Below are 25,160 nucleotides of genomic sequence, written 5' to 3'. Positions count from 1 at the left end.
GGCACAGGACTGTGTCCAGTTCTGGAATATCTCCAGTGAGGCAGACTCCACACCTTCACTGGGCAAATGACTAATGCTAACATTTTCTTGATTAGGTAGACTCACCAAGGAACAGCAGAGTTATAACTATTAGCCATAATATATGCAATAATGTTCCTAGATGTGAGATTATCACTTTTATTGTATTTCCACCAAAGTTTTTTTGTTGTTTCTTTGGATGTTTTTTTTTGGTTTTGTTTTGTATTAAATTTTTGTCACTCCTTGTCTGATATTGGGTTATTTTATCATAGATGTTTCTCTAGGTCTCCTTTTCCTACAGGAGGCCAAGTGCTTTTCACAATCTTTCTTAATTATTTACACATCAGGCCATTGTGTCCACTCTGTCTGGTGTAAAATAGAAGGGGCCAGATTAAACCCACTTTAATTAAAGCTAAAAAGCAGGATAAAAGATCCTGAACACACCTGTTCTCTTGAGCCCTTTTGGGTGCAGATGCCCAGGATGTGCTCTCACAGAATTTCAGGTTGGATCAAGAGGTCACTTCTCCAGCAGTATGTAACTTTTCATCCTTTCTCTCCAGGTATTACCAGATAAGAGCTGGACTGAAGATCCCATCCAGGATTCCCCACAGGCTGTTTGCTACCATTGCAGGACAGACAGGTAAGCAGGTCCCAGAGGAATGTGACATGGCTGCAGGTGGGGTGGGATGGAGGAGGAGACTCTGTGGGGAACAGGTGAGCCTGGATTGAGATCCAAACCTGCTTTTCCAGGTTTTCCCTAATGATCAGTAGTTGATCATCTCTGTTTGGGTAAGGGTTTGTGTCTGGTATTAGGCTTGTGTCTGTCGGAAAAGCAGAGGAAATTCTCACAGTCTGATGTGAAAACATGTCTCTATGATGAGAACAATTTTCAAGTTTAATATTACTTCATGTCTTTAAGGTTCTCTCTCTTCTTTATTTTTTAATTAAAAAAGAAAAAGTCTTGTTAAATTTGGAAGTCTGGTGCAATTAAAATGTAAAACTATTAGATAGGCTTTATAAAACATGAATAATTATACCAAAATCTGAGAAAATCACCTAGAAAAAAAAAAAAATCCCAAACTCAAAAGTTGAATAAAGAAATCTTCTTGGAAAATCAATGAATATATAAATAATTTAGTCTAGGTTTGGAAAAACATCTTGTGAAAAATTCTCAAGGAAAATTTTACATTATTTTTTACAAATTTTTTTACAAAATTTTATATTACTTTAAAACATACTCCACTGTAATTTCCCTTAGCATATCCAGAATCCCCTGGAGTTCCTTAGATTTCTGGAAATGTACTCAAATTACAGCAGTTTCTGGTATAAGTAGTCTTAAACTAATGAAATAGTGTAGACAGCTAGAACTTTACTTTCCTGGGGCAAAAACCACTCAATAACAAACAATAAAAAAGCAAAACTACTCCTGTTCAGAATAAACTATGTATTATATTTACTTTTTTTACAGAATAGTATCTTCTTCTCCCTCATACATCTTCATAATTGAGAAAATACTGAAGATTCTTTCGGTTCTTCTGGAAACCATTCACATAAACACACGGGCAGGGGAGAGGCAAGGCTGGCAGTGCAGTTACAGGATTAGCACTTGACTTTCATGGTGCTAATGCAATCCAGACTGGGCTCTAATAGCTTTATAGGGCTAACATCAAGACAAGGGATATTTAAGCCATTAAGGCTTTAAACAGTTTCTCCTTGGCTATATTTGCAAGTACTTCCTAATTGATTTCGTAGATCTGCAAGGGAGCATTATTTAATGGGACTGAACTTAAAGGTACACAGGCCATAATGTGGGGTTTTTTTCATGCCACTGGTCTCTCTCAGTGTGTGGATAGCTGGAATAGGGCTAATTAAATTGCTGTGCATGTTTCAATAAGACACTCCTATTAAAATAGCATTACAACAAAACAAGGGTGATATAAAATAGTGAATAAACTCCTACCTCACCAGCAAGAATGACTATAAAATAAGTGGAATTCATGAGTTCAGTTTAAAGGAAGTATTTTTAATCTTTCCCTTATCAGGTTTGTAGGATCTGTGAAAACTGAGAATATATTTTGGAAATGATTATGTAAATTCATAAAGTAAAATCTGTGAATTTATGCAGTAATAAAATATATAAAATATGTAAGTATACTAAATAAATAGGAGGCAATATTTATCTTCCAATGCACATGGCTTTTTATTTTTATTAAATGCACAGGATTTACGATTAAACCTTGGGAACTGACAGCACTAGCAATGTTTGCTTCCCACTAGATGTTTTCAGCAACAGAGGAAAAAACCCCATAGTTTACAATAATTCAGCAGAAGGAAAGCTGCAGTCTGTGCAAGGCAGTCTCTTGGTGATGTCCAACCAAATGTGAGCAGAAAGAATTCCATCCATGACACGGGACTGACAGATTGTGCCGGAAGCCTTGGTGACCTACCATGGTCCACAGTTTATCCATATCCGGTGTAAAATTTAGGAAGAGAGTGGGCTGTGTGGCTCAGTGAAATCGCAGGAGAGCTGTGCTGGAGCCCAGGAGCTGCTGTGGTTTGGTCACTCACGTCCTCAGTGCTGACCATTAGCCTGTGTTGAGCCAGGGTGCATGAGCAGGAATATGCTGTGAACATAAATATATTTGTAAAAAACATACCCATTTCATTCATACTCCTAAGCATTTTTAGGAAGGTGTGTTTCCCTAAAGACAAGACAAGACTGGTGGCTGGGGACTTTTCACAGAATCAAGCAACCATAAAATCAGGAAAAGACCTCCAAGATCAAGTCCAACCTTTGGGCTGGACACTGCCCTACCCACTAAACCATACAGTGGAGTGACACTTCTGTTTGCTTTCTGAACACTTCCAGGGATAGTGACTCTACCACTTCCCCAGGGAGTTTGTCCCAATGCTTACCCACTCTTTCAGGGAAGAATTTTTTTCCTTATATTCAACCTGAAACTCCCCTGACTCAGCTTGAGGTAATTTCCCTTTGTCCTATCACAAGTTGTCTGGGAGAAGAGACTGACCCCCACCTCCTTTCAGGTTGTAGAGAACAAAAAGGTCTCCCCTGATTCTTCTTTTCTCCAGACCAAACCACTCCAGCTCCCTCATCTGCTCCTCATAGGATTTATGTTCCAGATTATTTTCCTTATTTTCGAGCAATGAAAAGGAGAGAAGGAACAAGGCTTGTGTGCACCAGTTGCTGTCATGAAGATTTTATACCCCCACAAAATTCATCTTCCTGTCTTTTAATAGATACCATGACTGAAGACTGCTTTGGGCTTGTGAACAAATTATGCTCTCTGCTCATTCATGTACAGCTCATAACAGCACAAACTCCGTAGCTCTCAGCACCTCTCCTACAGGGCTGAGTTAATGCAGACATAGCCTGAATTTAAACCCTGGAAATGTCTTTCTGAGTGGATTTATGGGACTTTGGCCTCTGGTGCTCTTCAGCAGCATGGCTTGTTAATGTCACCATGTGATGGTGTCTGCCTGCAGCAGACAGTGGGCTGAGCCTGTGGGACCCAAGCATCAATAGCTAGAGGAGAAGGGAAGTGAAGATGCCATCTCACAGTTATAATTTGTATAATTAGCTCCTTGGCTAAGTTGTCTTATGACCCACTAAGTGTCTACCATAAGATTTTAAGCTACTATATAAATTTTGGGGCAAGGATTCATAGAAGTAGTGAACATACATTCATTCATTGACTTCCAGGCTACAGGCACAAGCTGAAAAACTGCAGGAGCTTATCTTAAAAACATGTATTTAAGCCATCTTTTTTTGCTCATTCCTCAGAACACTGAGAGAAAGAGCAATGCTCAGAAACAGTTAGGATTAGGTGTTTTATCTTGATGTTCTGCACTGTATGAAAGAGGGGAAAATGGAGATCAGGAATAGGACAAGTTAAAGAACATAGTATGCATGGGATAAATCTTGGCAGTATTAATGCCAACAGAGACTTAGAGGGTGAATTACAACACTGAAGATGCCTGATAAACCCAATCTCAGAAAGAATATAAATTTCCATCTCTTCTGCAGTGTTTTTGCAGTAGTCTACACACTACTTGAGTGCATTACCATTTTGAAACAGAATTATTCTTTAATAGTGAAAGCTGCAATTGGTTTTTTTGGTAAGTTTTCAACCCACTATGCCTCACTCCCATGTACTGCAACCAGCAATACTCATTTGCTTCCAGCTTGCCTACTTGATTACCTTACAAGTCAGAGAAATTGTTTTGCTGGGTGAACATTAAGAAAAGAAAAATATTTTGCATGGCATATAACTAAAGAAATTACTCAGGACTTTGATTTGTGTCCTGATCTCCTTTTTTCTGCACCAAGAAGTACCACATTACCAATTCTCAATACTCCAAATAGACAAATATTTTTGAAAACTTGACCTGAAAATGTAATTACAAGTAATACCAAGTATTTAAGAAAAAATATCACTGGCTATGCTAATCTTAATTGGACTGTAGAAGTCTTCAATCTAATTGTAGTCAATTAAATTGGGTTATTGTTTGAAAGTGCAGAAAGCCAAGGACAGCCAAGGAATAAGGTTCTTTCTTCATTTTTTCTCATCAAAGGCAGGGAGATAAGATACAATATTTCTTCCTGACAAATCAAGAAAAAGCAGCTGTGTTTGCCATTACACATTGACTCTTTTTATTGGTGATGTAAAATTGTGTGCCCACAATTTTATGCTTTTTCATAAAATGGAATGCCTGACTTTAGGTGACAAGAAGAAGCACAATTTCAACTGTGGTATGCAAAGAAGAAAAAAGAAAAAATTGTAGGAGCATCAGAAAATTGTGGAATCATAGAACTATTTAGGTTAGAAAAGATCTCTTATGTAATGTGTTAGGGTAATGGTGTCCCACCATTACCCTAACACATTAAACTCCACCACCAACCCATGTCCCTAAAACAAAGAACATTGCTGTAGCCTGTGTCTGGAGTATACAAGTTCATGACAATCCACACTGAATTCCTTTTCCTATAAATTAAATGATTTAATTAAATCAGTGGCTACCTTTCACCTAAGACATAATTTGAAAGGTTATTTGCATTTCTGATATACTCCATAATTAACTGTTTGTGCCTGTTTTTAATAAACAAGCAGTGATCTTAATCTTTTCGTTAATGTTTGACTATCTCAGAGCAATTTCCAGTGAAGGAATTCTGCTTTGATTATTAAAGAGAAACCTTTTCTTGTAAATGGCTTCTTAATGCAGCCAAAACAAACAGTTGCAGTTAGTTGCTCATTAAAGCAAGGAGAAACAGCACCATGACTTGTGGAACAGTAGGAAATTGCAGTCATTACTCTCAATAACTTTTTGAAAGGTAATTTCTTCCTCCATTAAGTGAAGGTAAGGTTACTGTTTTTGAAGTATGAAGAAAAGGGGTAGAAATTTAAGCTTTAGCAAACAAACGGATTTATTTCCAAAGCTAATTAAAAGTAATCTGAAAATAAATAGGGATTTTCTATATAAAATAAAGCATACCTGATCAATATCAACTATATCCAGAGGGCACTACACTGTGAGAAAAGGTGTTTTGGGGATGAGTTGTCTTAGGAAACTTCAGCTGTGAGGCCATAAGAGATTACCCCATCCCTGGAAGGATTCAAGACCAGATTGGATGGGGCCCATGGTCAAGTGGAAGCTGTCCTTAACCGTGGCAGGGGAGTTGGATGGAGATGATCTTTAAGGTCCCTTCCGACCCAAATAATTCTATGATTCTATGATCAGACATTTTAAGACTTGTTAACTCACAATCTAAACAGAACTAATTCCATGATATTCCAAGAGAAAAGGAGAAAGAAACAGAGAAAAAAAAAATGAAATGGAGTAAAGAGAAGATCTTTCTGACTGATGTGATATTTCTGTGTGCATGTCTCAGTCATCTTCCAGTCAAGGCCTTTCCTAAATGCCTCAAAGGATGGAAGATGAAAAGTATTTTGGCTACAAGAATTTCCATTGTAGACCTTCATCTAAGCTGGAAACCCTCAAATCCCCCCTCCAGAAGCTGGGTCAGGTCATTCAGATGGAAATGGAGTAGGTCCCATGTGGATGCCATGGGACAGAGAGAGAGAAATGGCAAACGTTTCTCACAGCGGCTTGTGAGAATTTTCAGGAAGTTGTAAGAATGTGATAACTTGTTAGTATAAACAATCTGCAGGTGGTGTTTTTCTGCTTTGTCTTTCTGTTCTTCTCAAGGACAGTGTGTGAGAAAGGTGTTTTTGTTAGCTAGCCAAATAGAATATATAGTATCACTTTATAGAAACCATGTGGTTCTTTGGAATAAAGCCTTCTTTTCTCTTTCTACAATACTGCTTCTCACCTGTTGCTGTGTCATTCTTGGCACAAGAGTGACAGTCCCTCAGTGCTGGAGATGCTGAACAGCATCCCAACCCAAAATCGAGACCTGGTCAGTGGAGAAACCCAAAACCAGGAAGGGTCTGGAAGCACCAACACAGGCCCCAAGTCTCTTCCCCTGGACAGTGAGTCTGAAACACAAAACTTCAGCATCAGTGAAGGCCTGACTGGGACAGAATCCAGCTGTTCATACGTAGAGAGACAACACAGTATTTCTGGTGCTTGGGGCCGAGGATGAACTTCACCTCTGGGGTTAAATCAGCCATGCAGCTGTTTAAGACCTACCACCAGTGTGAGCTGGCCTTCAGGGACCTCTCTTCTCTTCCAGGTTCACTTACATGTCTTTAATTTCCCCACACAGTGATTCTTGCTGCCTTCACTCGGATGTAAATTTCAGTCTTGAGCTTTCTTTAAAATCCATCACTGCTCTAAACATTGGCGGGTCACACCAATTCAGTAGGCAAATTGCACCCAGACAACAGTTATCTTGTTTTCTGCATTGATGAAAAACTATGTGCTATTGTAATGTCCTATACTTTATTCAGAGATTTTTCCACCTGAATTAATATTTGGAATAAATATATGGAGTGGCAGCTACAGAGTTATATAAACACAGTGAATGAGTATTTGCTCAAGTTTCTGAAGAACAGAATTCTTTTCGGATATGAATTCTCTAAGTAAACAAGGCTCTTAAGGCACTAGCAATGAGTTTAGAAACAGAAATAAACACTACAAAAAATAGGTTCTCTTTGTTTTAAAGAAGCATTAAGCTTTAATCTTAAAGAAAGAAAACTTTCTGCTCATCCCAAGCAGGTCAGTTATTCCATCATCTCCAATTTCAGCATCTCTGAGAAATGAACCTTGGTTTATAGAACAAATCAGTGATAAGAGAGTGTATGTATGTTAGGATCCTTTGTACAAGGAAATTAATAGGACATCTTGCTTTTTATCATCACTGAATCTATGCATGGGTAGAGAGGTAGCTTTATATAATTCTTTCCATGAGGCTAATTCAAAATGTCAAAAGGCAAGGTTAAGATAAAGGATTCCTCTCAGAAATGTGCAGCTTTAATCAAAAGTCACACTGAGGGAGAAAACATCCTGAACTTTTTGATCAAGCAATTTTAAAATTATGGTGTCTCCTTTAGAAATATAACATCTCCATTTATTCTAAATATAAATATGCTAAACATAATATTTCAAAATTAAAACAAGTCTCTTCAAACATCTAAATATGAAAATTATTATACATTGAGTGAGTTCATGCCTGAAAAATGTTGTCTTTGCACTTTACAAGTAGGCTTATTTTAGCCCTGGAGGGTCTGCGTGAGTGTTCCTCTGCCAAAGAATGTGCATCTTCAACCTTCAGCAACTGGGTTTTCAAACTTCCTTAAAACCAGATTTGCAACTCAGTGTATGAGGATAAATGTGTCATGTTCAACCCTGGTTTGTTGATTTCAGAGCCTAAATTTTCATAAGTCATTACTTACCAGTATCGGTTCAGTCTTTATTTATTTTTTGTTCAGCCTGGAACATGACAGTTTCAATAGAAAGGTACTTGCAACTGGGATGTCAAAATGGCAAACTAAATAACAGACCACAGCTTAAAGTCTGCAATAAGATCTGATATTTCCTGTTCATTGAGTGACAAAAAGGTGACAAAAATGGACAGCTTGCCACAAATTATGAAAATCTTGACAATCAACTGTTACAAACCCACATATACAATTCTTATCTATATCACAAGAGGAGAAAACCCTACAAAATATACCCAGAATTCTATTCAGGAGAAAACCCTGTTTTATTAACAAAGCTCCTCGAAGTCTGTCATCAGAACTAAAACCAGGGTTTGTCCTAGAGGTTCGTGGAGCTGTAAATTCCTGTCATCTTCAAGTGCCTGGAATGTTGGTGCAGCAGATTTAGTGCTAAGATTGAAGAGCAGGTATATTGTCTTTCTAGAGATATGACAGATAAAACTGAAAGTTTGTCCTGCATCTCTTGAAGTGAGTGTGAACTCAGAGCAGTATCATATGTAACTGGCAGCTCTAATAACCTCAGAATTCCTTGAGGAAGGATGTATCAGGGAGACTATGACACACAAAACAAAGGTCCAGAAAATACTAGAAAATTCTGCAGAAGATGCTCCTGTTCTGGATTTATGTTAGCTAGAAAATAGATAAATATCACAACTGAGTGTTTTCATAGCACCATTTAGTTTGGAGAAAACCCCTGAGATGACCCAAGTCTACCACTAAGTCATGTCCCCCAGTGCCACATCCAGATGTCTTTTAAATACCTCCAGGAATGATGACTTAACCACTTCCCTAGACAGCTTCCTCCAGTGCTTGACAACCCTTTCTGTGAAGAAATTTCTCCTAATATCCAATCTGAACACCCCCTGGCTCCAGTTGAAGCCATTCCCTTTGTGCTATCACTCATTACCTGGGAGAAAAGAGGAACTCCCACCTCACTACTTCATACAATTGAGGTCCATGGATCCATCCTGAACAGATCCCTTTGTGGAGCCTTCCTACCCTCCATCAGACCAACACTCTTCTCCAGCTTGGTGTCATCTCCTCTTTTCTGCTGTCATCTTTCTGTCTTTCTAAAAGCTGCTTTTAACATATTTTAGTTAATTAAACTCCTACAAGAAAGGGACAGGCATCTTTGTTGCAGGCTGTGAATCACCACTTAAGGGATGACCTTCTATGGATCTAAAATGCAGAGGGGAGTGAGGGATTATATGAAGGAGCATGCAACATGTCTGGAGTCAGTTGATAGAGGGGTTTTCCAGTAATAAAATTACTTAGCATGATTACATTCTCATTTATTTCTACCTCTTCATGTCTTAATTTCATATTTAGCAGGTAATTCTGCAATAAAGAATTTGCTACACAACCAAAGTGATAAAGTGTCAGCATCATCTGAAATGAAAGACTTTGGGGTCTAATAGTAATTAAATTGTTATGGTTTCAGGATGGAGCAACTATATTTTTGTATGGGGACTACAAAGACTTTCTTTAAAAAAACCTTATGGGTGGTGAATTATGTCCCAGTGTTCTGCTTGGGAAATCATCACAGATTACAGACATTGCAGGGAGTGATGGTTCCTTGAGAATACAGGTGGTCAGGATTTCCTAGTGACTGTGGGATGCAGAACATCTTAAAAAAAAAGGATTTAAGTATCTTGAGATCTATAGATGACAGTTACATGTCAGTTTAAATAACACTTGTTAAGTAAGTAGTCAATTCATTCATTACAACATATCTATATATACTCTTGTCAACTAGAGGTAATAATGGTTCTTCCCTGGGGACAGTGTATTGCATGATTTATAAATTAGCTTTCTAGCAAACCTCATTTCACCATGCTTTCTATACCAGCAGGAAACAGTTGTCCTGTAATGATATGTTAGCCTATATTCAAAGGGCAGGCAATAAAACATCTGTAACCTGAGTTATGGCTGCGAGATGGAAGAAGCTTTGGAAACCTGTGGCTAAGGGTAAAAATAATCTTATCTAAGTGCTGAAATCTGTGCTGTGGGTGTCTCTACCTAAGCTAATCAACCAGTCTCCCTTTATAGCCAGAGGAGAGAAACAGGTAATTTGAGGGAGTAATTTAACATATCTATTTTAAGATGAGTTGAATCACGCCTATTTCTGCCTGTTTCCTATAAAAGAAGTTGCAGGAACTTTTGCAGAGAGAGACATTTTCATTGTGTTTGTAAAAGACTTGTCACAAAAAGACTGTGATTGCAGTTTGTGCCTTCATGTATCTGTGCAAATCAGGCAAGTAATAATAAGAGGTAGGAAAGGTGACATAGTCAACATAGAAAGAAGACGGTGTTCTTGTCTTTCTCAGCAAATAATCAAAGATGGCACCTTGATTCAGGATTTTAAATAATGCTCCTGAAGATTTTTTTCAGGGTGAAAAAAAGAGCAAGGAGAAGACTCCAAAGTGAGAACAACGAGAACAACTGTCTTACTATTATCTTAGGAATTGCTTCTGGCACTAATAGAAAAAAAAAAAAATCAACTGCATTATGGAAAAAAATGAATTAATATTTTCCTTCTAGTGGCACTGTAATTTACTAATTGAAAATGAAGCTATGGAAGTGGTGTAGTAGTTTGTTTTTTTGTATTTTGTAAGACTAAAACTATGACTATATTTTCACCATAAATTTCAAAAATTAACAAAAAAATAACATGGGAAATAGAAGCAGGGTTTGAAGTTTGACAAACCAGGAATTTAATTTGAGGTTCAGCAAAGCATTCTGTCCTATTAACAGATCTCCAGGACATTACTCTGTGGTCACTACCTCTGAAGCTTAACACTATGTATGAGATGTGATCATAAATTAGAAAACTTACAGAATTTTCTGTGCCTTCCAGTGTATATGTGGAACTTTTAGAAGGATTTGCTTAATTTACTATTCTAGCCAAGGAATGCTACTTGGTTTAATTTCCCATTGATATCACTGTCAGGAAGATCTCTGAAAAATTCCTTCAGTCTAGATGTTAAAACAGGGAACAATCACAGCAGGAAAAACGGTGTCTTATCTGTAAAATTATGGCACTGCTTAAGAGATGTAAATATTTATATAATTTAATAACCTTCCAAACATGTAAGATAAAGAAAAGGAATCCAAATAGCTGGAGACATACACTTTCTAGCAGCTGCCTCAAAATATTCCATCTGAAGAAAAGCTATGTCCCAGGTAAGGCAATGATGCCACAAGGAGGGGAAAGTTATGGATGATTGGTGCAGGAATTCTGTTATGTCCAGAAATGAACATTTTTATAGCTAGTCTGAAATGATCTAAACCTAAGCCATAGAACTTTAGCCAGCACTTTGTGTGCAGAGCACAGCTCCAGTATGTGAATTGTGACATATCTTTGTAGAAATATACTCAATATGAATTTTTAAAAGAGGCAGGTGGGGTTATTTTCTGGGTTAGGTTTCTCATTTGTTCCAGTTTTTCTTTTTAGTTTCCATTTCCAGTTCAGAGAAAGTACTATCCTTCTTTCTGTGAATATCTTTATAGATAAACAGGAAACATATAGGAAACAACTGGAACACTCACTGCCTTTCTAGCATCTGTAATCAGAGACATATGATGTCCTCTCATGCAGTTTTAATTAGTATTCATTTGCTTTTTCTTTTTCTCATTTCTAAAAGAAGCTAAAAAATTCAGATACAATCAGTTAGAGAGGGCTTTTAGCCGCATAATCTAGTGAAAGATGTCCTTGCCCACAGCAGTGAGGTTGGAATTAGGTAAACTTCAAAGGTATTTTCCAACTCAAACCATCCTGTGAGTCTATGATTTTACATATGAATTGCCATGATCAGACTGAACAAAAAAAAAAAAAAGGATTTGAATGCAGCATTTTCAATTTTCTGTTTACAATTGCCTTATATACTCATTAAGTGTGTGAAGAATGTGTAAACAAATTGGTCCATTTAGGCATAAGCACTTTTGCTGGATTGAGATCGCCCTTCAAATGCCTACATTTAAATTTGATGGTTCAATTGAATAGATGGGGTGTGTGTGATGGAATAAAACTGTGCTTAGGTGCACTGGTCAGCCCTGGCACTGGACCATTTGTCCCAGAGGGAAAACCCCAGTTTTGCTTTAGACTTCATTGCCTGGGATCCATTTCACAGAGAGCGAATCTGGCTTGAATGACAGCCTTGAGCCTCTTGCTGCCTCAAGAGCTGATCTTGCTCTGTTTCTAATAAAAAGATTGAGGGAATCTTTGGGAAGACAATGGAACTGCAAAAAACTGGGCAAGAAGTTAGAGGGCTCAGTTGGGTAAGATACCAGGTTTGTGTAACATACTGAGAAACAGAATGATTCAGACTCTCTTCATGCTCTTTGTATTTCCTGCTGGTGTGCTGCAGACTGTCCTGAAACTCAGCACTTGCTTTCCTACAGATTTCACACCTAGAAGTAATATCTGTATGTTTATAGATTCACCTAACTACCCTTTTTGCCTTGGATTTCATACAGAGTTTTCACCCCTCTCATGAATTAACAGCAAGTTGTATCCTGAGCAGGGATTTACAATTTCCATTGTCTTTGCACTTGCAGAAATTCTTGAAACGCAATGACAAGCCAAATGTCTCAAAGAGGGGCAAGGTTTGAAGGAACCAAACCACATTTAACTTTTTGATTTCTTCCCTTCTATACCTAGGATAAAGTAAATCTGGCTCTGCTTTCTTATGTCATGAGCAAACAACTTTCTCCACCCTATAAGTAACCTAATATTTGTGAATATAGCCCAGTCTGTCAGAAGCAGGTACTTCTCCCAGTGACTGATGTAAAGTCATGTGTAATAAAATGCTGATTTATAACTTAAAAAAATCCTGTTGGCTTAAACAAGTCCTTGTTATTTATTAGATAAGCTGTTGTTTAAATAACTTATCCTGTTTGATAGACTGGGGAAGAATGTTAGGAAAACCCATGGTCTCACCTTGATTTTAAATTGTGTAGCTGGTAGCATAAAAATGATGCACTAGGAAACAGGAACTAAGGAAGTTCAAAATTACATACTTGGCCTTTACAGACAAGTGGTAAAAACTCACATTCTACTGCAGATGATGTGTAACTTGTTCTTCCCCTTCCATATCTGTGTGGGAAGTCATAATGAGTAGTAAAATTTGCTACCACAACCCCCTCCACTGGTATGATCATAAAACTCCCTGAAATTACACGGTGTCCATTTAAATGTTCCTCCAGGGGCTGCATGTAAAGTGGGGAGTTCAGTGGAGTAGTCGACTCACTACAGCTGTCTGTGTCAGAGTAGAAAGTGATAAAATCAGTCTTCAACAACTCTGAGCCTTTTTTTTTTTTTACTCTATTATTACAGGCTATAACTTCAAGAACTCTATTTCACAAGAGCATTTTATAATGCTGTGGATAATTTACAAAGTATAGCATGACAAGAAAAGCATGTAGCTGAGGAACAGTACTCTATCTTCTGATTTTTCAGCTTAAAGCAATGATATTGCGCATTACCTAGCAGGTATCAGCTGTTAGTATCAAAAGCTAATATTCAAACAAAAAGCAAGCAAACAAAGTTCATTAGAAAAAAAAAATTACAAGAGATGAACACATTATCCCTTAAGAACAGGATTAAGTCTTTCGCATTGTGTTAGAAGAAACAGTCATGAAATTGTTACTCATATTTTGGTCCCCAAAAATTGATTCAGCATTTCTTGCTGTTACAAAAGAAACTCAATTGAAAGCACAGTGTAGAGAAGATCTCTGTATTACAGACACTTCATTTGGTTAAAGAACACACACAAAACGGAGACTGTGGGTAGTACCCAGTGTGTATGACCAACATCCCACATCCAATGCCGTCATTCAAGCCAGCAAATACCAGAAGCAGAAACCCAGGAAAGAATTTATCAGAAACAAAATCCCTGAGTCTTTGTAGCACCAAGCTGTGTGTCTCTGTGAAATGATAGATAGAGGAGTTGAGGACCCAGGAGGATTTGCTAGTCCTTAATTCTTATGATTGCTGAGCTCTTTTCTTCTGCTCTGATTTTGAGCAATCAGCTTCTCTCTGTTTTAGTTTCCCCATATGTGTAATGGGGTTAATTGAAGATGTATCATTAGGGTATTGTGAAATTTAATTACTTAATATAAAGAGCATTTACTTTTTTTGGGATATGTGACAGTGCAGGAGGGTAGATAATTATTCATGGTTTTGAAACTTTTAATGGTTAGTTTACATTTTAGGGAATAAACCAGCAGATCTAAAGAGGGAAATGTTTGACCTAGTATTTCTACTACACACTGTGTAATGAGTCACAGTGATAACAGTAATCTGGGAGTCTGTTAATGTAATTAAAACCACTGACTTTCTTCTAGGTGGGAGGTTTTTAAATGTGGCTGATGTCCTAAATGGAATTATGCTGCAACTTCATCATAACTGCTGTACCACATCCAAAATTAGGAGAATAATTCTGCTTGTGAACATATTTTTCCCTGAACCTCTACACATTAACATGTCAGAATTTACTAGTAAGCATTTGGAAGATCTTCAGCAGTGAACAAACTTCTGCTTTTGACAGTCTGAATACATCCAGAGGCTCTGGAGTTTCACCAGGACTGCAGTCCTTCATGGCAATAAATAAGGGACTGCACGGTGGAAGGTGTTGGCCCTCAGCACTCCAGTGTGCGTGACACAGTGAGGGAGGGAAGGGGGGACCTAGGGCTTGTTCTCTTGTTATGTGTAGAGGAAAATATAAAACTACTTCTTTTACCTGCCCACTAAAAGTAGAAAGCGATAAAATCACTTGCCATTCTCTGGCACTGCAACATGGGAGGCTCCTCTGGGGGAGTCTGGTGAGTGATGGACACCTCTGGAGCCAGGTGCAGGAGATGAGCCCCATGCTGAGCACAGATGAATGCAGAGCACCCTTGGCAGCAGGCTGCACTGCCTCACTTGCTCCAAGACCATCAAATTTTGGGTGCACAATCTGTGAATATGAAATAGACACCAGCTGAGATGAGTGTGCAGTCAAGGGCTGTTCAGAGGAAAGGAGTTTTAAAACTCAAACAGCAAAAATCACTTCCCTCACCAGCTTAGTTACATCCCTTCTGCACAGTACCTGAGTAGCACATATGCAGCCAGATACTACTTTAGTGGCAGTTTTTCTCTTTAATACCTTTTCCACCTTTGGGCTGCTCTCAGTCAGATATAGACACCTTCATGTTTACTGGGCAATGCTCTTCAATTTTCTGGGAAACTTGACCTTAATGCCTGTCCTGTATAAAGGAAGATGCATATTTATGTCTTCAGAAGCAACAGGGAAAACCAATTAAAATGTGGGAGGAATCTCTATTTAATTTTAAACAGCTCAGATACATTGATTTATGATATTTAGTATTTTTTTAACAGCTGTGAGGTCTTGCCAGTTCTGTCCAATGCTTTCCACCTGCACATCTCAGCATGTCTTTTTACTGTGAGTTAACTCATCTTTGAGGCCAAGTTCTTGGGAGTTAAACAGGAGCATTTGTCTGTACTGCCAAGTGCAAAAAACCCCCAAAAAACAACAATTGAAGCTCTTTAGCCTGGCTCTATCCTGGTTTATTCCAAGAAATAATATTAAAATGACCTAATAAACACCTTCTCTGAGCCAGCTTACCTCTTGAGAGCCTGCACTTGTGCTAAATCTCTCTTTGTCATCACATTGTATCCTGTCTCTTGTTCTGAGAGAAATTTGTTTGTTGTTATCTTAGGAGGACTGGCACCATTCACACTTGTGCAATTATTGGTATTGTGCCAAGTTTATTTCCCATAATTTTCACTCCAGAAAAACTCACACAAAGCCCAGCAGAGATGCTGGCCAACAATAATGTGCTTTTGCCTGCAAGCCTTCTCAGAAGAAGAAAACTGCATAACCGCAGGTCAAGTTTTATCCAGGGAATTGACGGAAACTACTGAGTGAGGTCTCCCTGAGCCTTCTCTCTTCCCCTGAATAGTGTAAGGTTTTCCAACAGCAATGGTGCTTAGGTGAAGGTCTCAGCAAGTTCAGCCAAGTTGTGCTGAGATTACTTCCAGTCGTGGAGACTAACATCATCCAGTAATTTCCTGGATTTGTCTATTTATGTCAGCCCATCTGTTATCTCTCATCTCACACCTCACCTGGAAGCCATTTATGCAAGTAAAAATCATCTGGCTTTAGGTTTGAGTTTTGCATATGTAGGCACATTTTCTACCATGCCCCTGATACATTTGAATCATCTCTTGCCTCTCTGTCTGCTGGTCTTGGCATAGATTCCCAATCTCAGGAAGAGGGATGGGAGCTTCTGACATGATCTTAGCAATAATTACAGACTTGGGTAGTCTTGGAGTCAGAATGAGTAGCCTAAGGTTGTAGTGCAAGTTTCCTCCTAAGTAACTGTGGAAGGACTTCATTCCACAGATCTGAAGGATGAATTTTAGGTTACAGTGATTCCTGCTGTTAGGTCTTAATTTCTTGCCACTGATATTACAAAAACCAAAACCAAAGCAAAACAAATACCCAACCCAATAAAGCAAAAAAACCCTCCAAAAAACAAAATCAAAACAAAACAAACCCCAAAAAACCAAAACAAATTTGTTGCTTGCCCTTCCTGTGACCAAAATGAGACAGATTCCCTAATAAAAATTTTCATTAGGGCTAGTGGGTGCAACCAAAGGGCAGTGCTGATATGAGGTGGATCTGGGGAACATCATCAAGAGTCTCTAAGAAGTACGTAGAAGTTAGGATTTGAGTTTGTGATCATCCCAAAAAATATCAAGGATTAATTCCCTCTGTCTTAGGCAATAGAAAGTAGTGTAATAACTCCATTCAAACACTAATAACGTAGTGTTATATTTGTGGGAGATGAAAAATCTGTGGTACAAATAACCCAGTAAGGATTTCTGTGTTACTAGATATTATAATATTTGATTTTTTTTTATTGTTGAATTGAGTTTTAAGTTTTAATGAGATAAAATTAAACTTAAGAATTTTTTTTCTTTTAATTTCTAGTGATAGAAGTTTCTATAATACTAGGAAGAGAAGAGGAGAAAAAGCAGTTCATACTCTTGCTGAATTATGAAATGTGATTTCTATCTCCTACTGTCCAACAGGCTTCCTCTCCAATGTTAGATGCAGGTCTTCAATAGCCCTCAAAGGCCTAATTTACATTGACTTGAATTGAATACTCCTGAAGAAACAGGTCCAAGTCAAGCCCTGCCTCAGTTTCCCACCTGTAAAAGAGACATGAACAGTAACTACAATTAGCACTGTGAGGGGTAAAGGTGGAAAATCCACACAGTGAGGATGTGGTAAAGCCATAAAGATGTTCATGTGATGCATTGCCTCTAAGCCATGCAAAAAAATTGGAAGCTTTCATGTTATGTCAAAGAGATTTAACATAAAATGTTGATCACTGTTTACATTGACAGTGCCTGGTTTTGGCAGCTGTTAGCTGCAACAGGAAATTGAATGACTACACACAACGAAGGAAACTCTTTGAGTATTATCTGGAAGTGGTGTTTCATGCACTTATTGCTGTCCTTTTGGGATAAAGAGGAAAGCCCATTTAAAATTTTTCTTTTTCGTTTTTTTTCTTTGTCTGGGTAAGCAGTTCTTTTCCCAGACTGAAGCAAAAGGTTTTCAATGTTTTTCTTCTTTTTAATTGTGAGCCAAGTGGAACCAATGGAAGTTATCAGGAACTTCACCTTCATTTACATAATTGCTATGTGGAATGGGAAATTGGCTTATGCAAGGAAGCTGAGACTCATTAGTGACAAGCATCTTTGGGGGGGGAGGCTCCCTGCACTTGTGTTCAGCTGAAGGTTGTGGGGGTGTCTGAGGAGATATATCCCTGTTAGCCAGCCAATTAATGAAAACTCCTGTGAATTGAAGGGATTTGAGTGTTTCCCTGTTTCTGTGAGGTCACTTGCCTGGTGATTGCAAACAGAATCGTGATGCCTTGCACAGAAAAAGAAGATGCTGAATATACGTTTGGGGAAGTGTGGGAGGAGGTACTTTGTTTTCTTACAGGGTGATAACTATAGATTAAATAAGTGCTTTGTAGTCTGAGTTGTGATGTAGAACTTACTCATGGGTAAAAAGGATAAAACCCTGTCTTTGTTTTTCAAGATTTTCAGTCCATCAGCAGCCTGGGGAAAAGGAGGAATATAGACACACGAGGCGCGCAGCCCATTCCTGCACAGGAGTTTGATTGTATTCACTTACACTTCTTGATGCAAATGGCTTCTCCAACACGAAGGACAGGGTAATATAGTGTGTTGGTAGTGATTTTGTACACATGAGAAGTTATCAAATCTATTTTTCCAAAAAGGTTCAGGAAGAAGCAATGCCTCTATGGGGATTAGTCATAGCATATGTTATACTCCACTGGAAAGTTTATTCTCCACTTACCCAAACCTCACATTTAAGGCACTGATTTTGATATCACTCCCATCCTTGCCAGTGTAATTCAGCACAGGCCAAAGGGACCTCAGAAGCATTCTTGATTTAAAAGTTCATTTACTGGAGTTATGTGAGAGGATAAAGGATTAGTAACAGCTGTGGCTGGATGGGTTGATCAGAATGTCTCTTTTCCATCAGATCCTTGTTGTTGCAAGTTTTGAGACAATCTGAGTGCAAGGTAGCCCTTTACATACAATTGCTGCTGAAAGGGACCAGCATGAAGGGAAAAGCCACTCTCAGTTAGGAAGAATTCAGCCTTACAAAACATCTTAGATAATTGAAGCAGGAAAGAAACAAAACCATTCTAGTAGGCAGTTTTTGTTTTTTTCAGCTTTGCAGGCTTGAGTGGGAAACCATCCCTTTTTGGTATATTTTGAGAGAGTTCCCAGAAGTGTCCCAGTGGCAAATGACTCAAGAGTGTTCTCAAGCAGGAAAGGCACAGCTGCACTGAGGAAAGAGTTGCCATTCCAGCACGAGTTCTCTTCAGAGGTGCTGACCCAGCTTCACATTAAATCTTCTTGAAACTGGTGCACTTGCAGTTCTTGCCTGACAGAGTGTTTTCTCAAAAAGACATCAAAGTACATATTAAAAGTATGAAAGAAAACCAGTTGAATTTGAGTAATTTCAGCCAGAGAAATGCAGAAATGAAGAATACTGCAATAAGACTAAAAAAACATTTACCAGGTGTTGATGTTAGTGTGCTTTAAATTATTCATCTGGTTGTAGAAATTAAGATTCGCTCAGCTGTTCAGCTGTAATTCTGGCTGATTTAGACACAGTGTCTGCAGGATTCAATTTTGGGAAGAACCTCCTTGTCTTTATCCTATGCAGAACTTCAGCTGCAATGAAAAAAAAAAAAACACAGAAAAGGAATGTTTTTCAAAGAAAAGTAATTTTTTTTCCAATTTTCTTAACTGGTGACTTTTCCAAAACTCCTGAGTTTCTAAAAACCATTCCTTCCTGCAGAAAGGTCTGCTGGCTAGATAACGCTTCAGAGAACTGGGAGACCTTGCCCAGATTTTGGTATAAACAGTATGGGGTGATTCTGTGTGTATTAATGATCCAGCTTTAGGAACATGGAGCCAGGATTTTAATCCAGTCACTTGTAATTTAGTCAGAACCCCAGACCAAGTATCTGGTCAAGCTGGAACAGAGTGCCTACTGTGAAGTTCAATGCTAAGGTCACTGGAACAAGATTAGAATTTGGCCCATGGTTTTGTGTTGTCCTTAACGCTGTATGTTTTAAAAAATACCTAAAAGAGAAGCACAAAATCCTCTTAAAACACTGTTGTAACCACCTTATCTGACTCTGCATGTCTCATATTTGAAGTTTATTTTGTTAAGGGGGTTTCACCATAGCTCCTACTGTCACCTTCCAGCTCTGATCATTGTTACAGGGCTAGCTCACAAATGGTAGAATCAACAGGATGGAAAATCTTGAAAAATCTGTCTGCAAAAAAATTTGTCCTTTTTTTTTTTTTTTTTTTTGCATGAAATATTCCTCTCAAGCCTTTAAATTCTCTTTATTGATTTTGAATAAGTACAAGCTAACTCTTAGTCGTTTCCCAGTGATTCATATCCATGGACTCTTACATGATTTCCTATAGCTCTCATTTTCAAGGGCAGCTGACCTTGCTTGGACATTGGCATGTAGAAAAATGCCTTATTCAAAAGGCACTGCAATTTTTTTTCAGCATCTTAATATCTGTAGAACAAGCTTAACCTAAGTCACTATTTTCTGGGTAGTGGGAAAAAAAAATCTTGCTTTAGGCATTTGTAAAAGTATAGAAAGGAGAAGAGAGATTGTTTTCACTGGCTTTGAGTCTTCATACCCTGCTTTACATAGGTAGTTTCCTGATTAGTGTAACAATGGCAGAGTGTCCTTGCTGCCAGGAGGACCAAAGGTATCCTGGGGTGCATCAGGAAAAGTGTGGCCAGCAGGTCAAGGGAGGTGATCCTGCCCCTCTACTCGGCCCTGGTGAGGTCACATCTGGAATATTGTGCCCAGTTCTGGTGTCCTCAGTTCCAGAAAGACAAGGGGCTACTGGAGAGGGTCCAGCAGAGGCCACAAACAAGATGAGGGGTCTGGAGCCTCTTTCTTAGAGGAGAAACTTCAGGAGCTGGGCCTGTTTATTGTGGAGAAGAGAAGACTGAGCTCAATGCAAACAAATATCTCCAAGGTGGGTGCCAAGAGGATGGAGCCATACTCTCTTCAGTGGTGCCCAGTGACAGGATGAGGAGCAAAGACCATAAACTAAAGAACAGGAAATTCCACCTCACCTCACCACGAGGAAGAACTTTGTTACAAGGAAGGTGGCAGAGCACTGGAACAGTCTGCCCAGAGAGGTCATGGACTCCCTCTGCAGACATGTAAAACCCACCTGGGGAGTTCCTGTGCAACCTGCCTTGGCAGGGGAGTGGACTAGATAATCTCCAGAGGTCCCTTCCAACCCTAACAATTCTGTGATCCTGGGATTCTGTGAACATTTTCTAGTTGGAATCTCCAGTATTTCTCTCAGACTTTCCTGCCATCAAATTAATTTAACTATAACAGCAGAAATGACATTTTTTTCCAAAGTTATGTCATTTGAATATATAATATTCATACTATCATTTTTTGGGAAAGAGTTTAAAAGTTAGGAAGGGAGCTAGCTGTAAGGAGCTGCAGCAGTCTCTCCTGTTGTCTTCTGTGAACTTTGTAGTAAGTTACAATGCCTCCAGGAAATGGACTTCAATTCCAACCTTGTAAATCATATCCTGAATATTGTCAGCTTAAACTTGTCTCCACGGACTGCACTTGGAGTCGTTAGTTTCAAAATTATTGGGAATGTTGATGGATAAATTTAGACAAATAAAAGTATGATTGTCACTAGGCAAAAATATCTAAGGAAATATCAGCACAATTTATCCCATGTGGGGGCCATAAAGGACTTACATCCCAAGCTCAGCAGTATTTCTCAGCCAAGGTAGAGACAGCAGCTGGAAGCAGTGTGGCAATACTGAAGAAATATTCAGCTCTCTAAGTGTGAACTGGTTAAATGAGAGACAAAGCAAAGGAGAAGTTAATAGGTGGGAAACTGAGGCACAGCATCTTGTCATGATTTGCCTCATGTCTCCCAGAACAGCACAGGGATCCAGATCTCTCTGGAGATCCGAGTGCTTTGAGATCCGTTCCAACCCAAACCACTCATTGAGTTCCTTCCCAAGTTTGCTGTTGATTTTCAGGATTAGCTTTAGCAGCTGACCATAACTTAGAGTGATTACTCTCTATAGTGGCTGTAAGGCCTTTTTTGGTGGTTTTTTTTTTTTTTTCCTCTACTTGGGGAGGTAAAGACATTTAAAACTTTCAGTGCAGGGGAGGTTATATGAGATTTTTTGGATCAAGAGGATTTGGCCCATCTCAATTTCAAAGTCTTAGATAGGTTTTGTTGTGAAAGGCAGGTGTGGTTATAGATGCAAGGTGCTTTATCTTACGGTGATTGCTCCATTTAAGAGCTCACTGCAGAACTGTGATGTGTATGCAAAGTTTATGCCAAGTAAAACCCAGACTGCTCAGAAAGAAATAAGTGATCCTTTCCTTGAGTGGCCCTTAACTCAGACTGAAGGCAATGAATGGTCTTACAAGAAAATCCAAAGAAAGAGAGCAGTTAATGATACCTTTGGCACATCACAGGAAGGGAGAAAAGTAATGCACTTTAGTGAACCCAAAGAGAAACCCAAATGGCTCCTGCCTGACCTGCCTCAACAAAGAAGGATTGGTCTCTTGCTGATTTATATCTGTGTGATGCAAATGAAGCCTGAGGATTTCAACTGAGATGATGTGCATAACAAAAAATTGAAAAAAAAACCAACCAAACCCCACCACCCCAAAAAAAAAACAAAGGAGAAAAAAAAAACACCGAAAAAACAAAACAAAACAAAACAAACCCAAAAAATAACGCAAAAAAAAGAAACCCAAACAAAAAAAAAACCCAAAACAAAACAAAATGCAGTGGCAGAGCTTGATGGAGTCCAATTGGGAAAGCAAATAAATAAGAAAAAAAAAATCTATTGTATTTTTGCGCTGAGCTGTATAGACAGCAATTAAACCACTAATCAGGCAAGAGTTGGCTGACCTAGGAAAGGAGTGATCTCATTTCTCAGCTGGATGGGAAGTTTAAAAATATCTGCTCAAAGGAGTATTTAAAGGATACAAAACAAACGTAAGAACATTTTGGGTTTCAATTAAGTTTATGGCTTATGGAAACAGTTCCTGTGGCAAATTAGCAATATGCTTTACTTACTTAGAAGCTACTTCATAATGATATTGGCTTTATTTTTAACAGAAATTGTTTCCCAAAAAGAAACAAAATTTATTTTTGTGTGCATGTGGGTTAGTATTTAGGATAATTTTTTATTCCTTTAGCCTCTTCAGAAAGCAGATAAAATTGTATAGTTTTGCTTAACTATCTGACGTCTGTCTACTTCAAGGGTTTTGGTGACACTTGTGTTGAAAACATGAGGCCTTGACACAACTCACCTGTGCTCTGACCCTGCCAGTCTCCATCATGTTCACTTCCTTTCTGGAGGCTGTTTTGTAATTTCTTTGCCTTGAGAAACAAGCACTGTACATGTGAAATGTCTCCAGGGCAAGGATTGTATTGTAATTTATGGAAAGAACTTGGGTCAGGAGAGGAACATATAATTAACAGCACATCATCTTGACCTAGGGCCTTGTAGAGCTCTTCCACCTTTTTATGTGCAAGTAAGGACTGGATGTGTTTCTACTTTTTCTCCCATTATATATAAATATCAAATCTAGCAATCAGAATCAGAGACCACCTGGGCAGTAGGATCAAGTCTCTCATGAATGAGCAAGGGATCTGTACAGGTCCAGTGGAATGTGGAGGAAAACTCTTAATGTAGAGGGATCCCTTTGCAGATGTGGGTGTGACAAACCCACCTTGAACATCACACTGTATGTTGAACTTGCAGGCTGGGGAATGAAAGACCCTCACCTGCAGCAGCTACAGCTGAGATATCAGATTTCTTGTATCTCTATCTTGTATCTCTATCTCTAATTACTCTCAAGATTAATCATAGAAAGGATGTGAAATACCTCATTATTTTATTGTACACAGAGAGAAAAAATCTGTAGGACCTTGAAGCCTTTTTTGTAAGTCTGAAGACTTTCTAAATCCTGAGGATTTTTGTTTTAGACTGGAATATTAGACACTACATAGTACATGTGAAAAATTAGGGGTTTTTTTCTCATATTTTTTATTAGATTGTCATAAAATGCTTTACATATTCAATTCAAGTAATTTACCCTCTGTGTAAAGTGGAACTGGCCAAAGTGCTCAAGATAAAAATTTGGTAAATGTACCATTTCCATCACCTTCTTGAACACAGGAGACAATGAAATAACACATTAGGAAGCATTTAGTTCCCAATCTAAGCATTTAGCTCCCATTGATGGAGGACTTCAAAGTGTTACAGATACATCACGGAAATCTTTATTTTCTAGTTTGACTTTAAGTCTGGAATTTTAACTTCTTTTTGAATCCATAGCTGCTGTGTTGATGAGAGGGTGCCAGATATGCTGTGAGACACTAAGGGAATAACCAGTGGATTAATGCAATACCTATGCTTGTCTGTAAAATACAGATAGTCACACTTTTATATATGTATTTCAACTTTTACATTTCTAGACCTCTAAACATTTGGGGTTTCCCAGCTGCCAAAGCATTATGTGGGTAGTGGTGAGAAAAGTGGAAGATAATTTTCCCATTGGTAGCCAGAGGAAAAGACTAGTTGAAATGAAATTCTTGAAGTGATTTTTTTCTTCCTTGTGCACCCCTCACTTCCATGGGGAGGTCTTGGTGGTTATAATGGGAAATAACTCTCTACCTGATGGGTGGAATGAATTAAAACCATTTTTTTTTTCATTTCTCTTTTATTTTGTTTTTTTTATTAGTCTCAGTTTCTTTTAGAATAGTTCTAAACTTCCTGGAAGGTCAGTACAACAGTCTGAAGTTGCCAGAGTCTTGTGATGCTGAAAGAGCTATTTAGTATTTGGGGTTTTCAAAAGGCACTTCAACTGTTCATTTGCCATATTTAGGACTGGATTATTTTTTATCCTTCAGTCTTTTTTTGTCTTTTCACATTACACAGCAAAGCAGAATAATATTGACACTGGAGACATAAAACATTTGCCTGAATGGTACAAATTGACATTTATACAAATGGACATTTATACAAATGCTCATTGGACATGAAAGTGAAGTCTCGTCTTTTTTGAGCTCATTAGGAGACATATTGTTCTCTAAATAGGCTGGAATCTCTCTTCCAGAATTTAATTTTAGTATTGAATCTATCTTTTCTCCAATTCTTCAGTGCTAAAAGCCAGATGATTTTGTGACAAAGTTGTTTCTTTCCTCTCTTTCACTCACTACAGCAGCACAGGGGTGGTGAAGGGAAACTCAAATCACCAAGAGCCCTGCTCCAGAGCATGTCAGTGGGTATTTATCAGACACAGACATTTTCTGTCCCAAAGTCACCCCCCTAATGTGCTTGGGAGTTGTACTTTAGCTCTCACTACTTCCACAGCTTTTTATGAATTTCTCCCATGTCTAACACAGACATGAGTGTGACAGCTTTAACTGCTGTGTACCTAAGTCCAGAAAACCAGAGAAAGACAACCCTCTCAGAACCTGGTTTGGATGAATTTTTATCAAGGACAAATGGAAATTCCAGTTGAAATTTGCAACAGTTACCACTGTTTGATTAGTATTGA

At 38.4% G+C, this 25,160-nt stretch overlaps 1 protein-coding gene across 1 annotated transcript in view; it reads left to right on the top strand.

Moving 5' to 3' along the window:
• The window catches only part of FAM135B (family with sequence similarity 135 member B), a 127,256-nt gene that overhangs the window by 25,160 nt on the left and 76,936 nt on the right, over positions 1–25,160 (top strand). The window contains exon 2 of the mRNA XM_041420809.1: positions 579–658. Within this exon, the coding sequence (XP_041276743.1) occupies positions 579–658 (80 nt within the window). The remainder of the gene's footprint in view (positions 1–578; positions 659–25,160) is intronic.

Source organism: Onychostruthus taczanowskii, unplaced genomic scaffold (genome assembly GCF_017590055.1).
Source record: "Onychostruthus taczanowskii isolate IOZ18803 unplaced genomic scaffold, ASM1759005v1 scaffold66, whole genome shotgun sequence".
Lineage (NCBI taxonomy): Eukaryota > Metazoa > Chordata > Aves > Passeriformes > Passeridae > Onychostruthus > Onychostruthus taczanowskii.
Note: the sequence above shows the minus strand (reverse complement) of the source record. Positions and strands in the feature narration are given on the sequence as shown.